Below are 17496 nucleotides of genomic sequence, written 5' to 3'. Positions count from 1 at the left end.
AGGAAGTCTTTTCAGAAAGTATTTGCATTGAGTGTATCCATGTATGGAAGGGAAACATGGACGATAAATAGTTTAGACAAGAAGAGAACAAAAGCTTTCGAAATGTGGTGCTACAGAAGAATGCTGAAGATTAGATGGGTAGATTGTGAGACTAATGAGGAGATACTGAATAGAATTGGGGAGAAGAGGAATTTGTGGCACAACTTAACTATAGGGTGGCGTACAAAATGTGTTACCAATTGTTTCTTTTACAATTTACACCACACATTAGATACTCCGCTGGGATCTCTACAGCAGTACCAGCAGAGCTTGGAAAAACAAATGAGTTATGAAATGACATGTAATTCACGATATTGCCACTAGGAGACTAGTAACCAGCAATGGCTGACAATGGAAGACTGACAACACAGCAACGATCGGCAACTGTGTTACTTTTTCATGAAACGAAAAGCCTTGTTGTGACTCAGAGGCGTTTTCGACAACAGTTTAACACACGATGGGTCCCTTGCAAGAAGACCATTCACGGGTTGTACGATAAATTTGTACAGGAAGGAACAGTATTGGAATCGAAGCGACCTCGGCCTAAGCCTGTTTGTTCGCCAGAGAATATTTAAGCAGTACGAGTTGCTGTACAGAGAAGTCCCGGGAAATTGTGTAGAAAGGCAGCAGTGCAACTGGGAATACCCAGTCGCTCCATTCAATGCATTCTTAAAAGTGGCCTCAACATGTACCCATACAAGATGACCTGTGCACAGAAGCTCACTGAAGAACACAAGCAGCAGAGACTACTGTTTGCTCAGTGGGTGGAGGATAGGGAAGAAACTCTCAACAACGTTTGGTTTTCAGATGAGGCGCATTTTCATTTAGATGGTGTGGTTAACAAACAAAATGTACACTTTTGGGCCACTGAAAACCCACAAGCGCTTCATGAATGACATTAAGCTCCGAGGATTACAGCGTGGGCAGCAATTTCCAGTCACGGACTTACTGGACCCTTTTTCTTTGAAGAAACTGAACAGTGAATGTTATTTGAGCATGCTTCGCAATAGATTCATTCCACAGCTTCTTGCTACTCCCTTGCCCTTCAACACACAGTGATTCATGCAAGATGGAGCAAGGCCACATACTGCAAACACTGTGTTGGAGTTTTTACACAAGCATTTCGACATGCGGATCATTTCACTCAGGTTTCCAGGTTGCTTCAATGATGGACAAAATTGGCCCCCCAATAGTCCAGACCTCAATCCATGTGACTCTTTTCTTTGGGGGTACCTAAAGGGAAAAAAATTCCTGAAATGTCCACGTGATTTAATGGAGCTCACAAGACTTATTCTTTAAGCTTTCAGTGAAATTAGGGAAGACATGTGCTGTAGGGTACTCACTAACTTCAGCGTTCCTTTGAAGAAAGTTGGGAAACAAAATGGCGGACATAGTGAGCATGTACTGAGTTAGAACAAATCTCCATGGGTGGCTCTTCATTATAGCATATGTTCCTTTCGGATTGTATTGACAATAAAGTTTATATTCAAAAACAAAATGGTAACACATTTCGTGCGACACCCTATAGAAGAAGGGACTGGTTGGTAGGACAGGTTCTGAGCCATCAAGGGATCATCGATTTAGTATTGGAGGGAAGGGTGGAGGGTGAAAATCAGAGGGAGACCAAGACATGAATACACTAAACAGATTCAGGAGGATGTGGGTTGCAGTAGTTACTCGGGGATGAAGAAGCTTCCACAGGATAGAGTGGCATGGAGAGCTGCATCAATCCAGTCTTGCCACTGAAGAGCACAACAACAATAGAAGGGGTGGATGTGCTTTGCAACCACTTTACAATACTTCTTTTGTGACACAGTGCCTCACACAAGCTCCACTGGACCCATGGGTGCCCACATGGTTGTTTCCCAGAGTATAATGGAGGCCCCTACAGTACAGGAGTCAAGAGGCTCTTCCCCTTGTGGGTGACGGAAATGCACCCTCCCAAAGGCACGATGAAGGTATCAGGATTCATCAGACTACGCAGTGCTCGGCCATTGTGCCAACATCCAGCGCCAATAGTTACATACCTATTTCAGTTGTTGTCGATGTCATGGCGTGGGTCATCAGCGGCACAGACTCATCATTAGGAGTGTTTGGAGCATTGTGCTTTCAGACACAATTGTACTCTGCCCAGCATTAATGTCTGATGTTAGTTACACCACAGTTTGTTGCCTGTCTTGTTTTACCAGTCTGCCTAGCCTATCATGTCTACCATCTGTGATGAGGAGTACTTGCCCAACCCCATAACGTCTGGCCATGGTCTCACCTTTGTTTTGCCATGTGTTGAAGACAACTGCCATAGTACTACTTCAACACCCGGCAAGCTGTGCAGCTTCCATAACGTTCATACCAAGCCTTCAGGCCATCAAAATCTGCTCTTGGTCAAACTCAGATTGTGCGCATTTCCTATTTTACAACAAGACAAGATGCTCACTGATACTCCATGCAACGTGTGTGTGTCTGACTAGAAGACAAGGTGAGATGCTATTGCCTGGATGAGTTTATACTGACAGTAGATCAGTGATCATAATGTTTTGGCTGCTGTGTATATGGATTTAGTATTATGACTTCCAAGTGGATGCTGGGCAATGCCAAGGGAACCATTCTGCAACATTTGAGGCAACTGTAAAATGCATCAATTTATTACAAGGGTGTGCCAGAAAATAATGCCTCCAAAATTTTGATTCTGTTCTTAATATCAGTTGTCATGCATATGACACTGTTGATGTTACCACTTTGCTGACAGAGTATGCAGCACCCTCCTGATGAACAGTTCTGAACTGCAGGGTGTGTGTGTGTGTGTTATTTAACTGTGTCAGCATGTGAGAAAACCCTCAGATAACAGAGCACCAATTCAAATAGTTCATACACATGTGGAACACCCTCTCCTTCAGCATGACAATGCCAGACCATACACAACTTTTTTTTTTTTTTTTTTTTTTGCACCTGCAACAGTCTGACGCCTTTCATTCATTATTATTGATCATCCTCCATACTGACCCGGTTTGAGCCAATGAATTTTCAACTGTTTGCAAAACTTAAAGAACACCTTCAGGGACTCAACTTTGATAGTGATGAATTAGTGTAAGCGTAGGTGAGGCTGTGGGTCTGCCAACGAAGTCAAGCATTCTACAGTGACGACACCAACAACCTGGTGTCTCACTGGGAGAAAGGTGTTCAGTGCCAAGGTGACTATGTTTGAAATAAATATACAAGCACGAAGAATAAATATGTTAAATATTAAGTTTGTTTTAATTAAAATGCTTCAATAATTTCCGAATAGAAATTTTGTGTCATTACTTTCCAGCATGTGCTCATGCCCAAAATATACACCAATTAAAAATTAACATTTAATTAATTTGGCAAATAAGGTGGCTTTCAACTGATACAATGTTAAGGTCATAGGGAAGTTCAGTTCATCGACTAACACAGCACACAGAGTATGAGAAGACTTCTTGTAGGTAAAAAGTTACGTTATGGGCACCATTTCGATGTTTTGGTTAACATTAGGCTGTGTTACTGATCAATTTGTTACCATATCCTTTCCTTGGCTTTCACATTTCTAGACTTTGTCAGCTCACTGCCACACTGCCACTTTTGAACATAGGCTAAGCCTTGAGATGCACTATGAATCAGACTCCCACTACAACCAATGTTACAAGGGGGGAGTGGGTCTAGAACCACATTTTAACCTTGTAGCCTTTGAATAGTTCTCCAGTTTAGGTCCAAAGTCAATGGATCTTCAAACTGCTTTTCATTTACATGATGTGTGTTGTGCATACATATCATCCTGAATGCCAAACCATCATTACATCAGGGTTCAAAGCCAAAGCCTGAACTGTGTTGGGTCTAACCACTCTTTTACTGTATTTAATAAAATTTAGTATATTTATTTTCCTATCATTTCCTCACAGTGATTGTTTAGGATTACTGTTGTGATAATGCTTGTCAAATGAATTGCAAGCTGTTCACATAGTTTGTATAATATATATTGAAGTACTCACATATATTCAAATGCAAATGCTGCATTAATGCTATCCCAGTACTTCTGCAGTTGCACTCAAGATGTATGTTGAAACAGATTTTTTCAGCACAGATAGTTCACAAGTACGAGGGCCGTTCGGAAAGTAACCTCCGGTTGATTTAAAAAAATACACCAAGTTAAATAAAAATATTTTAATATATACATCTTACAACTACATCTTTGCACTATTTTTCTACATAGTCTCCATAGCGATTGAGGCACTTATCGTATCTCTTCACAAGCTTTGAAATTCCTTCTGCATAAAAATCACCCGCTTGTGCCTGGAGCCAGCCTGTGACCGCATCTTTGAGCTCTTCGTCGTCATCAAACCACTGTGACCCGAGCCATTTCTTCAAATGCATGAAGAGGTGATAATCACTTGGTGCCAGGTCTGGGCTGTAAGGTGGATGGTTGATAACGTCCCACTTGAAGGACTCAAGAAGGGCCGTTGTTCTGCGAGCAGAGTGAGGACGGGCGTTATCGTGCAAAAAAACGATACCGGAAGTCAGCATACCACGGCGTTTGTTCTGTATAGCCCGTCGTAACTTTTTTATTGTTTCACAGTACACGTCTTGATTAATGGTCGTACCACGTTCCATGAATTCAACCAACAACACCCCTTTGGCATCCCAAAACACCGTTGCCATCAGTTTTCTGGCAGAAAAATCTTGCGAGGCTTTTCTTGGTTTGGTAGGCGAATTTGAATGTTCTTTTGTCTCAGGGTTCACGTACTTAATCCAGGTTTCGTCACCGGTCACGATTCTGTTTGATAATGGTTCTCCTTCATCCTCATAACGTGACAGAAAGTCTAATGCAGAGGCCATTCTTTGAGTTTTGTGGTGGTCGGTAAGAATTTTGGGCACCCATCGTGCACAGAACTTACGGTAACCCAATCTTGCTGTCACTATCTCGTACAAGAGTGTCTTAGAAATCTGTGGAAAACCAGTAGACAACTCCGACATTGAGAAACGTCGATTTTCACGAACTTTTGCATCAACTGTCTGAACGAGTTCGTCAGTCACCAATGATGCTCTACCACTCCTCTCTTCATCATGAAAGTTTTCTCGTCCACTTTTAAATAAACGTACCCATTCACGGACAACTCCTTCACTCATAACTCTTGGTCCGTACACGGCACAAAGCTCACGATGAATAGCTGCTGCAGAATATCCTTTGGCTGTAAAAAAACCTTATGACAGCACGCACTTCACATCTGGCGGGGTTTTCTATTGCAGCACACATTTCAAACTGCCACAAAAACTAAACTAGCGCAGGTACGACGTTCACTCGACCACGGCTTGATGCCGACTGACCTGTTGAGTGCGTGAACGCACAGATGGCGTCGCTACTCCCCCCACAACCCGCACTGTGACCAATAGGAGGTTACTTTCTGAACCGCCCTTGTAGTTTGCGTGATTGTGTCAGTGCGCTCAATTCTCATTTGCAGGATAAAAATACTAGTGGCACCAAGTGAATTTGTTTGCTGCTGATAGGTGAATACCCTACAACTGGTTGCACTACATCAGATTTCAAGTGACATGTATATGTAAGATTATTTACACCAGTAACTGTAACATTGTGACAGTTTCACAAACATGAGTAACAATGTGCAGCAAATGCAGAAAGTGGTTATGAACAAACCTGTCAATATTTGATGTGTAGCCCCATGGCTTCATCAAAACTTTGCTGCCAACATACAAATTCATTCTGCTGTGTAACAATTTATGCTTCCATATAATATTTGTCTGAAATTTAACTTTACTGCTGACAGTTCTACTTACATATGGTTCACATATTCAAAGTAAACAAAATGTACTTCTCAGATCAGTGACCATCCGAATGTCACTTCAAAATTTTGTCATTCAAAAGAAGTGTATCAGAGCAGAATATACCCACTTTATGGCAACCAGTTTATCAGTATAATTGGGTTGTGCATTAAAAAAGTTTTGCATGTTTACTAAACATTAAATTGAAACTCTTGCTCAATTCTATGTGAGGTTTAATACTAGGCTTATTTCAATGCACTGTGCAAAATGTCATATTTAAGACAGTAAGTTCATCAGTTTAGTAAACCGAATTATTCATGTTTCCAGCTGTATGACATCAATTGTATGTATTCACGCATCACACTGCACACAGACATTAATGAAACCCTGTTAAGAAATACAAGTAAGCCACTTACTATGAAGTGTAACTCAGTTTGTACTTCATCAGTTTCATCTTTTTTTATCCACTTAGTTGGCTCCTGGTTCATCGCTTCAGTTCTACAATCTGAAAAGAAAAAGCAATCAGATAAGAAAAGTTTTTGGCCCACTCAGTTTCTGTTTTTACCATGAGGTATAGCTCAAAGGCAGTATTGTCACTCATATATTGCGTGCAGTAAATGGGTGATTACACAGGAAACAGATGCAAAGTGGCTGAGGAAAAGTGTGTTCATCGATATAAACTCATTCACATTTTGCAGGTCATGAAGAGTGAGAACAATCATAAAATAACACGCAATGTAAACTGAGCATTTAAATTTGCTACTGCTTCTTTGTAACACTGGCTCATGGATACCATCCTGTTGTGACAATTATGGAAGATGTGTAATTTTGTGTGCATGCATTAACTTCAGCATTACAAACAATCACAGCAGTCAATAGATTGCAGCGATATTACTTAATAACATCAAATATTTCATTATATACTTGGTTCATTGTGTTAATTTCAGTGTGATAGGGACATGAAGAAAATACGGATATAGGCTACGGATTGTTTATCAGTGAATATGCATTTTCAACGTAGGCATTACCTTGAAACTTACTTCATCTGTATTCATTCACGGATGTATGCTCAATTTACAGGAAGCGTCATCATTTTAGAATCTTTACCTGCTATTAAAGGAAACCAATACCTGCACTGTAGACTGCACATTGCAATGCGGAAGTTCTCATTCTTGATTACCATCAAGATTAAACATTGGTTAGCATTTTCTAACAAAACTGATTTACTGAAACGACTTCATACTAACTGTAAATATGATGAATGATCTATTGAGTTCTGATGACATGTAATGCTTTACGTTCGGCAGATTATAGTTAATCTGTACCTTGTATCTTGCGAGTTCGTAAATGATGTTGCAGTACTCTTATACAGAACTCCATTAAAACCCTCACACTACAACAAACTGGTATTTACATATGATTACACGAATACTAACGACACGAATAATCAAAGCACAGTGAAAACTAGCAAAATGCAACAGAATTGCAGCATTTCCTTTCATGCGAACATACTCAAACCATGAAATGATGTAGTAACTGTGGGCACTTTAAAAAATGCTTACGATAGCCCTAAGATCTGGAGCCGCTTTATGTCTACATCACATCACAGAAAATTATCATCACAATCATTATTACTGCTAAGTAAGTCAAAATAACCGTACTAACATGGACAACCTTTGAATTTCACTGTCCGCCTTTTCTCGTTAGCCACGAAGTATATGAGGAGACTACTTCGTAGACAAACTGTTCCTGACAGCACGTCACACACTCAGCCGTTTCTTTTACGAAGATACACGTAGCGATTTTAACGGTCAGGCCAAAAACAAGCACTAACAACTCAGGTATTTAGTTGTTACGAACATAACCTGAAAAATTACAACATTCACACACCGTCACCAAGCACACTATAGGTGATGTGATCACAATTAAATACAGAATAAAATCTCATCCTTATGTACCCATTAAATATTAAAACATAAAAAAGACAGCAGCCTCAAACAGCAGAATCATCACAAGATATTCGCGAACTAGTACACTCATCAAACTCAACTGTTACTGTGATAGAAATTAAGTAACATGTTAATTTACTTCCGAAACACATTTCTTCAATTATTCTTGTTTGCAGTTTATAAACGCTTATAAATTACCTGGAGAATATCACACACAAATTTCCACAACACCACGAGGTTGCTGCTGACTACACAGTACTGAGTACACGAAGGGTGACAGTATCGCAGAACCAGCAGATGCATTCAAAACCAGTGTGAATGTTGTCGCTCGTGTGGCCAACAGCAGAATTTTACGTCTCTTTCAGTGAGTGTTACGAGATATGTAATTAACAGTTTTTTCTGTATTTTCTACAGTATTTGCGTGCATTAGTGTGAAATAGACTTGATAAATTGAAGGTTTCAGTTTTTATTTGCGTTTGAATAGGAAAAGCGAAGGACAGCTTCGCGTGTATGCAAACTTTTGTTTACATTCTTAAATTACATTGTTAAATGCGCGGGAACATCAATTAAGTAGTGCACAATACTCAGTATTTACGTTTATTAGTGTCATTTAGTCTCGATACATTGAACATAGCAGTTTTTATACATTTTATTAGGTCATTTTTCGCGTTTACGTGAACGTTTGTTTACATTATAAATACGAGGGTTAATCAGTTTAAGTTAGTGTTGGATGCTTAGTATTCACGCTTATTAGTGTCATTTAGGCTCGTTACATTGAAGGTAGCAGTTTTTATACGTTTTATTAGGAAAAGTGATACTGACGGTGAACTCTTAACGCCACTTGCATACGTTTGACTAGCGCAACCTGTGAGCGTTAACAGTTAAGTAGACGTAAAATACGTGGTAAATTAGTGTTACACTAAAATGTCTGAGTAAATCAATGTTACAATAAAACTTCTGAGCCATTCTTACATACGGTTTAGTTAGCAGAAATCTAATACTCTCCTCGCGTCTGCTTATTTTCCTTAGCTTGTTGTGGGCATTAGTGATCGTGTACTGTGAGCCTATGGGTTCCTATAAAGTAGAACTCGTGTACGTAAACGTTTGTTTACACTGTAAATGCGAGGGATAACCAGTAGGTGTAGTTTACCGCTAGTTACTGTTTAACATTTATAAATAACATTCACTATATAGCCCCTAGCAGTATACTGTAGGTCACTGTTTTTTCCTGTAGTATCCACTTGATAGCCCTAGCAGCAAAATAAGCACCAGATCTAGCTTCTACCATAAATATTTATTGTTTTTCATTGTTGAGTGTCCTTTCTGCCACCTAGAGTGTAGTTATTAACCTAGTGTGGCAGTAGGTTTCCTTAAGTTTCTTATAGTAAATCACATATTAGCTAGATGGATAGGGACTGTGTCTGTTGTGTGCGGATGCAGGAGGAGTTAGCCACAGTCCAAATGCAGCTGGAAGCTTTGTTGGCCACAGTCAACTGGCTCCAGAGTGCCACCTTGAGGTGCGGTGAGGATGGGGTACCTGGGGCAGCCTTTTATGTACTAGATGTGCGGGCAGGGGGGCGGGGGAGAGATGTCACAGCTCTCTGTCACTGAGCCGACCTACAATAGTAACATAAAACTGTTTATTTGCTGCCATTAATCGTCACTGAGGAAAGAAGTCAACAAACCTAACTCAAAAACTTCATAAAAAGACTGAAAGCATTACAAAAACACACACATGGAAAAATATCCTAAATGTAAAACCAAAATGAACTCCCAACACTGAAAAGATAGTCAACAAAAATGTAATAAAGGAGAACTTTTTAAAAAGAAAATCTGAAACTAAATATAATGTGTCATTTCTTATTAATGTGCTCTATTTGTATGTATACAGTCAATTGAATAAAGTTGAAAAAAGGTTCAAGTCATGGCTGTGATACAAATTTTAATTAATTTCTTCAGCTTCTACAATTATTAAAGATAAAGCTGAGACTCATACACCTCAAAGAAACTTTAAAACCATCAGTTCATGAAATGAAAGAAAATGATCTGTTTTATGCCCAATTGTGCAATAAAATCTTCAAAGAAATGTAAATCCAAGTGTATGAAATATCTTTATTGATTTATGAATATTTCAATACCATAAACAAAGGATCATTTATAATTTTTGTCTGTCTGATGCAGTGTATGCGGTACTTTCACTCCTGTGCACTTCACACGTGTAAAAGAGACATCAAGGGACTCCAAACCTCCTGTTTGTGTATTAGTCAGTACAGTATCTTCTCTGAAAAATAACATGAAGAATGACAGAGAGCTTGGATCATTCCCTGGCTGATTGCTGTGTCCTAAGGACAAGTCTTCAAATGCGTGATTAAGTGGACTAAAATGATTTTTTTTTCTAGTCAAATTTGTCACCACCCTTTCTTCCTCGGACAGACTATCAATTACATCTTGTTGACACAAGACTACATGTTACACTTGTTGAGGTACATGACTTCAAGACTGTCATGGTCAGAATCTGTGGAGGAGTTACCACTTGTATCAACATCGAATAATTCATCCCCACTGTCATGCTTCATATCTTCATAATTTCTTCCTCAATAGAAGGGAACAACAACAACATATTCAATAGAAGGGCTGAAGATAAAAACATTTGGATCAACAGAGGCGTCCAATCCCACCCGTCGGCTTTGATCCGTGACATAAGCATGTTGTGGTGTGTGACGTCATGACGGTGCGGAGTTTAGTTTATGAGTGTGTTGTGTTTGTAGCTGTCGTCTTGTTGCAGTTGGAGGTGTCCTCAAGTGGTGTGTATATGGTCCGTGTATTATGTGGTGTATTGGGTTCATTTGGTTATCACTGCTTGAAGTGTGCATTTATCGGTCATGACTGTTATAGAAGAACAGAAATTGGTTTCACTGAGTTAAGAATCAAGTTTGTGTTGTGTTTATGTTATTGTGCTGTTATTTGCTGTTTGTTGAGTGGTAAGTCATTTAATTTAATTTGTGGCTTCTTTTGTTTGGTATGGATATGTCTTTTAAGTTTAATTGGGTTAAGGTTGAGGGAGGGGGGGCTGGTTTGTTTTGGATGTGTTTTTGTTTGTTTGTTTGGTGGAGGTGGGGGGATTGGGGTTGCTGACCTAGTATGTAGTGCTGGAACTTTTTTGTGGTAAGTAGCCATTTTTTTGGATCTATTGTTTGCATGTTATGATGATTGGTGGGGTATTTGTGTGTTGTTGGGTCAGTGTTATTTACTGCATGTGTTGGTGGTTGGTGTTTTGTTATCAGCACTTGTGGTTGATTTATGTATCTTAGGGGAAGTACTTTATTTCAATTTTTTTGGTATTGTCAGTTGTATTTGAGTTATATAGGTCAAGGGAAGTGTCCAATTCCAATGACTCGTCGTAGCTACGTGTTTTGGTATTGTGAGCTGCTGTTGACCTATATAGGTAAAGTGAAGTGTCCGATTCCCATTTTTGATGGTATGTGTAGTCGCAGTGTTGCAATTTTTCTAGATGTCAATTTTTCTTTTGTGGTATCGGTAATTGTGGTTGAGCTATGTAGATGAAGGGAAGTGACAGATTCCTGTGAATATTGTGAATGTAGTGGAATTGGGGAAATTTTGATTGGTTTTATGTTGTCGTGTGTGTGTGTGTGTGTGTGTGTGTGTGTGTGTGTTTAGTTTGTCCCCTTCCCGCACTGGTCCCGTGAGTTTGATTATATTTATGGATTTTGTAATCGTGTTTACATAATGACCTCATAGGCGCCATATTGGAGACATTGTGAATGGTTGTGTCCGCCATATTGGTGACGTCATTTGTCAAAGCATACGGGTGGAATGGGACATTTCCGTAATCCCAAACATTTTTATTCTAATCTTGATGAACAGTAAGATGATGTAAAATTGAATGCAGTGAAATAATATCGTAGTAGACACAGTACTACTACTAATACCAACTTAGTAGCCAGAACTGTGAGAAACTGCTAAAAAATAGGTTCAAAGCTCTATTGTGCACTTAAATTCATGAACAGTACACAGCTGCCTGTGAAGTTGCACATTTATACTTGTCATTAGTGGTCAGGGGGCAGCAGGATGGCTTAAGTTAACTCATCAATAGCGCTCAAGGAAAACCCACAAGCTGTGCTTAAACTCGTCAAAAGTACCTGGTGACCGGCAGAACATGAAGACAGTACTCAACAACAATAGTTAAAGGACTAAGGACAGATGAGACAGTGGTTGGCCAAGAAATTTATTTGGAGGGTAGGCCCTGAAATTGTCATTTTGTATATAGCTCAGTTGGTCAGTTTCATACTGCATCATGCCCAAAAACAAGTGTGTCCATTCATAGTAGTGAATCATATTAAAAAAAACTGTGTTATTAAAAACCAAGTTAAGGAAAAACTGTAGTGTCCTACGATTTCGAACCGAGCATCACAAGAAGTGAACCAAGTATGGCATATCCCTGGACAATAAGAATAACAATAAAGATGATGATGATGATGATGATGATGATGATGTAGTATTCCACATTAATATTAAAGGAAATAATTTTCAACAGACAAAACATCATGCTGCATTAACTGAAGCCTGTGTCATTCGAAGGAATTAATTAATGCATTGTATATGTGCTATGCCAATCAACGATATCAATTCATTTTGAAATGTGAATTGACCACCTAGTATCTGTTAATGAGCAACTTAGGTGGCAACCACTGATCAATGCAACTAGCTGATAGTAATAATTTGAATCTAAGCTTGCTTGCTAAAGAGACTTGATTTTGTAACCCCAAATACAGACTCACATAAGTGCCAAGAGCAGACATTATCAACAAATATTGACTGCAATATTGGACAGTTCTGTGTCGCCTCGCTTTCACGCTAATGGAGGACATTTTGAACATTTCCTGTAACACACTAATCTAAACAGTGTTTGAAGTCACGCTGGTACATTCTGTTGCTGTGTGACTCCATTCCATGATTAATGTGATTTGAAGAGAAGTAATAAAATGAGCTCTAACATGGAAATTAAGCGTTTCCGGACACATGTCCACATAACATATTTTCTTCCTTTGTGTGTGAGGAATATTTCCTGAAAGTTTGGCCGTACCTTTTTGTAACACCCTGTATAATAACCATTTTGATTTTTCCAGCATAATTATTCATAGTTTTCTTATCAGGTTGCCTACTAGACTGAAAAACCATCATGACAATGTATCTAATTGACTGCCATTTCATATGAGATGCTATTTCTCAATAATGACATGCCTCACTACTTCATTTTCATCACTGGCACCACAGCACGCACACAATGCATTAGGGGCAGCATTGATGTGCCTGGTACATATGTCACTCCATATTTTGATCTACATAATATTGCTATCTCCAAAAACAGTATCAATCAATAGCTCACAGAGTAAATTTTATACATGAGATATTTCATCTACCTTTTTTCAATTACTCTAGAAGTAACATGGGTTAAAATTTCTGACACTACTCTGTTTGTTTTAGTGTAACTCAAACCATGTACACAAAATATGAATCATTCTGTATAGAAAGTGAACATTTCAGAAGTAATTTTCTGTTAATCAGTAATGTAACAAAACAAATCTGTAAGCATGTAAGACTCTGAAACCCTTAACATGGGATTATAAAAGAAAGAAGTTATTTTGAAATAACAAATGAATGGAGAGGTGAAACAATTAGTAATAGGGTAAAAGGAACTACTACTATCAATAAGTAAGATATTGTAACAGACTACTGCACACAATGAAGTAGAGGAGCATATATGTAAAATAAGTTACAAATGTAAGACAGGACACAAGATAAGATAAAAAATACAACATTATAACAAGGTTTATGGTACATTAATAAATAATCTAGAGAAAATCTACAACTGGTAGAAAATAAACTTTTTCTCGCTTGCATTGAAATCTCAACACAAAACTTTCCAAGAAGAGACTTAACTCTGTCAAAATTTTAGGTCTGGTACTAATTTTATATTAACCACAACAGAGCAGAAAGTAAAAAAGAAGTCCATAAATGGAAAAAAAGTCGTTAAGATTTGAGCGTGATGCTATGTCATCGCTAAAAGCATGCACAGTATAAGTGCTATCTTATGTCAATTTCGCCTCAACTTTCCAAAGTATCTAAAGAATCAAGAGTTGTACTCTTATACAGAATGGGTAATGCTGAATATATAAAATTGTACTTAGGAAACTTGGGCAATAGCCTCAGACCACAGGGCACATACAGCTACTTCTGCATTTGATCACTTGGGCCTTAGAAACACAAGTGTTTCTACAACTTCTTAAACAGTGACAATAAACTGCAGAACTCTGGGATCACGATCTAGGTTAGTGGAGTTGCAAGAGGAGTTAATTAAGACCAAATAATATGTAGAAAGGTTATCAGAAGCGTTGAAAAAAATCCAGACCAAATGGAATTAAAATCAGGCCGTATGTTTTATTACAGATGAAAAGAGTGGAAGTAAATACAAGTGTAGCCTTTGTAGCAAATAAGAAAATTAAAAATACTACAGGTATTAAAGGAAACTCAAATATTATATTAAAACTGGTTTTAAAAATAAAAAAGAGATATACTGTGGCAATCACTTGAACCTATGGACCAACATTCAGATGCTGTTGAGGTATAACACCTCTACAAGTATTTACAGTTATTTCAAGCAGAATGACCTCCTCCAAACCAACAAGCACGAATTCTGAAAACCTCCATCACACAACACCCCCCCCCCCCCCCCGACACTTTTTTGTATTTATTTATTTGTTTTACTCCACATACCATCCTCAAAGACAAAGATTGAGGGAATAAGGTAGATGGAATATTTCCTGATTTATAAAAACAATTCGACTTAATACTGCACCAATGTTTATTATCAAAAGTATGGTGATATGGGTATCAGACAACATATGTGACTGGGTTGATGTTTTCTATGTAAACAGGGTACAGCATAATCCCTAGACTGTAAATTGATGGGGTAACAGAATGTAAATTATACCAAAATCTGTTTTAAACATTTCTGAGATTTGCTGGATCCACTACAGTAGATGCTATATATCTTTATACTTGGTCAAGCGATCAAACTGAGCTATAATCTTCTGATTTGTAATTCAACGTTGACAGGCAATGTGAAATACAGCATCTATAATGGTCTAGTGCAGGGTCATGTAAATTTCTTAGTTCTGCCCAATTTCATGGCAGTTTGTCATAACATCCCATGATCTCCTAATGGGTATATCAGCATCTTAGCATCCTTTCAACTATGGAGCTGTCTCCATGTTCAGCTGCATTGTTCTGCTGAACAATCTGTAATGGTCTAGTGCATGGTCATGTAAATTTCTTAGTTCTGCCCAATTTCATGGCAGTTTGTCATAACATCCCATGATCTCCAAATGGGTATATCAGCATCCTAGCATCCTTTCAACTATGGAGCTGTCTCCATGTTCAGCTGCATTGTTCTGCTGAATTCTCTTCAAAATAAATGTTAATCTTTTAGCCATGTACTTCACTTTGCTGGAATTCATTTCAGGTGACAGCTTATAAGTCTTGAAACATGAATGGATTTTTTGGTGATAAAGAACCTCAAAGGGAATCGACACTGTGGTTTCATGTATCCTGGTGTTGTATGACGAAATCACATATGGTAATAGACAATCCCAGTCTGAGGGGAAGCTAATCATGTTATAAGATAAGATTCTAGGTACTGTTTTATGAATGTGTTCAACCCTGCCATTACTCTTAGAATGAAATGACGTAGCTCTGAACTTCTTTATTTTAAACAGTCAAGATAACTGTATGATAAGATTGGCCATAACGTTTGTCCCTCAGTCTGCTATAATGGCCTCTGGACTTCTAGATTGTAGTGCAAAATAAGTTACCAGTGCTCTCACAACCATCTCAGCGGCCATGTCTGCAGTGGGTCACACAATAAGATGATGAGAGAAACGGTCAGCGACAGATAAAATGTATGTTACTTTTTACTGTTAAGGCAAATGGTCCTGCGATATAGAGTGCTAAGACTTTGAAAGGTCCAGCTACCTCAGATATAGTTTGAAGAGGTACATTTGGTTTTTGTTCTTGCACTCTCTGCAAAAAGGCAATTTTGAGCATAATATCCTAATTTATTTGTGGCACTTTCCCCATTACGATGTGTCTGTATACACTCATGACTTTGTCGCAGTATATACTTGCCAGTAGTCTCGGGATTCTTGTGCCTTCTTTAATTCTTCAGTAAGCACATCATCTACTTGCAGGATCTTAATTTTTGTACTCAAGGCACCTGGATTCTGATTTAACTTTCCAGGCTTAAGTCTGGTTATAGTAGTCATATTCACAGAGTTTTAAGGCCAATCTAACAAGTCCACTGCTGGGATCCTTTAAACTCAAAAGGCACTGTAAAGCAACACGATCTGCAATTACTGTGAACCGTCATGCCTATAGGTAACACTGACAGTAATGGGTGCCAAAAACAAGAATCAGAAGTTCATTTTGTTTGGTGGTGTAATTTTGCACAGCTGCTACACCTGACGTGAAGCATAACCAATTGGTTTTTCTTCACCATTTTGTATCTGACTCAAAATACAACCAGCTGAGACATTGCTAGCATCACACAACAAGATTAAAGGTAGAGCAAAATGCCGATAACCCAAGACAGGTGCACTTGTTAAGAATGTCTTTCAGTTTTAACATGGCCCTCCTGCTATCCATTGTCCAGACAGGAGCAACTCCCTTCGTTAGTAATTTTGCAAGCCATTTTGTGGTGACCGGATAGTTCTCCACAAAATGGCGATAGTAATTTATTAACCTGAGAAATCAGTTGCAATTCTTTAATGTTCCTCGATGCTGGAAAATCATTCACTGCATTTTTTAATCGTGGTTCTGGTCTTAACCATATGCTAAAATTATATGGCCTGAATAGTGCAATCATGATAGTGCAAAATCGCAGTTTTTGAATTTCAAATTTAGATTAGCATCACTAAAATGGGTTAGTATGTTTTTTAGTTACTTTGCATGTTCTCTCACTGAATTTGAAAAGACAACTGTGTTATCCAGGTATACTAGTCACATGGTTGGCTTTAAACCTCCTAAAAGAAAATCAGCAAAATGTTAAAATGTTGTGGAGGGGGAGGGGCGGGTGTTTGGGGGGGAGGGGGGGGAAGGGCTTTCTTTGATATTCATAATGCCCACAGGGTACAACAAAAGCTGTCTTTTTCTCCATCTTTAATAGCTACATGAATCTGATAGTAGCTGGAGCATGGTGAAGAATTTGCATTTGACAAGATGATTGAAAATATCATCAATCCTTGCAAAAAATGCTGCAAGCTTTTCCTCTGTAACTGGTTTTGTTGGGGATTACCACTGTAACGAGCGTACATAAACAAGGTGTATACGACCCGGGACAACCGTTTTTTTTTTTAGAATTCTAGGTATTTTTGATTGTTTTCAGTTAATTTTTTGTAATTTTGACTGGTAAGAACCGATACTCTAACAAAGGATATTACTGTACCCCACTACTGCAGAATAATACTTCGACAATAAAAGGTAAACGAGAGAAAATGAACGAAAATTACTTAAATTGCAAAGGAAATGCGCCATATACAACGACGACACACAGTGCTCGTGCAAGTGTCTGCCAAATGCAAAATGTGTCAAAGGCTTTAGGAAGACTATGCAATGCTTCATAACAACAAATTGCCTCCGATGA

At 38.5% G+C, this 17496-nt stretch overlaps 2 protein-coding genes across 6 annotated transcripts in view; one reads left to right on the top strand and one right to left on the bottom strand.

The window, feature by feature from the left end:
• Positions 1-8051, bottom strand: part of LOC126213402 (zinc finger protein 99-like) — a 141620-nt gene extending 133569 nt beyond the window's left edge. For 4 of the 5 annotated variants that reach the window (XM_049941116.1, XM_049941120.1, XM_049941118.1 and 1 more), the window contains exons 1-2: positions 7977-8051; positions 6246-6334 (exon numbers count right to left, since the gene is read on the bottom strand). In XM_049941116.1, coding sequence (XP_049797073.1) covers positions 6246-6317 — 72 coding nt within the window. In that variant the 5' untranslated portion in view covers positions 6318-6334; positions 7977-8051. Of the gene's footprint in view, positions 1-6245; positions 6335-7503; positions 7695-7976 lie in introns of all 5 variants that reach the window. The other variant, XM_049941117.1, reaches the window with a different exon arrangement.
• Positions 8052-8113: 62 nt separating this feature from the next.
• LOC126212601 (uncharacterized) overlaps positions 8114-17496 on the top strand; it is a 178784-nt gene continuing 169401 nt past the window's right edge. Inside the window, exon 1 of the mRNA XM_049940029.1 lies at positions 8114-8142. The gene's annotated coding sequence lies outside the window, so the exon portion shown is untranslated. The remainder of the gene's footprint in view (positions 8143-17496) is intronic.

Source organism: Schistocerca nitens, chromosome 11 (assembly GCF_023898315.1).
Source record: "Schistocerca nitens isolate TAMUIC-IGC-003100 chromosome 11, iqSchNite1.1, whole genome shotgun sequence".
In the NCBI taxonomy this organism is placed as follows: Eukaryota; Metazoa; Arthropoda; class Insecta; order Orthoptera; family Acrididae; genus Schistocerca; species Schistocerca nitens.
The sequence above is the reverse complement of the archived record's forward strand: the minus strand, read 5'-3'. Positions and strand labels throughout refer to the sequence as shown.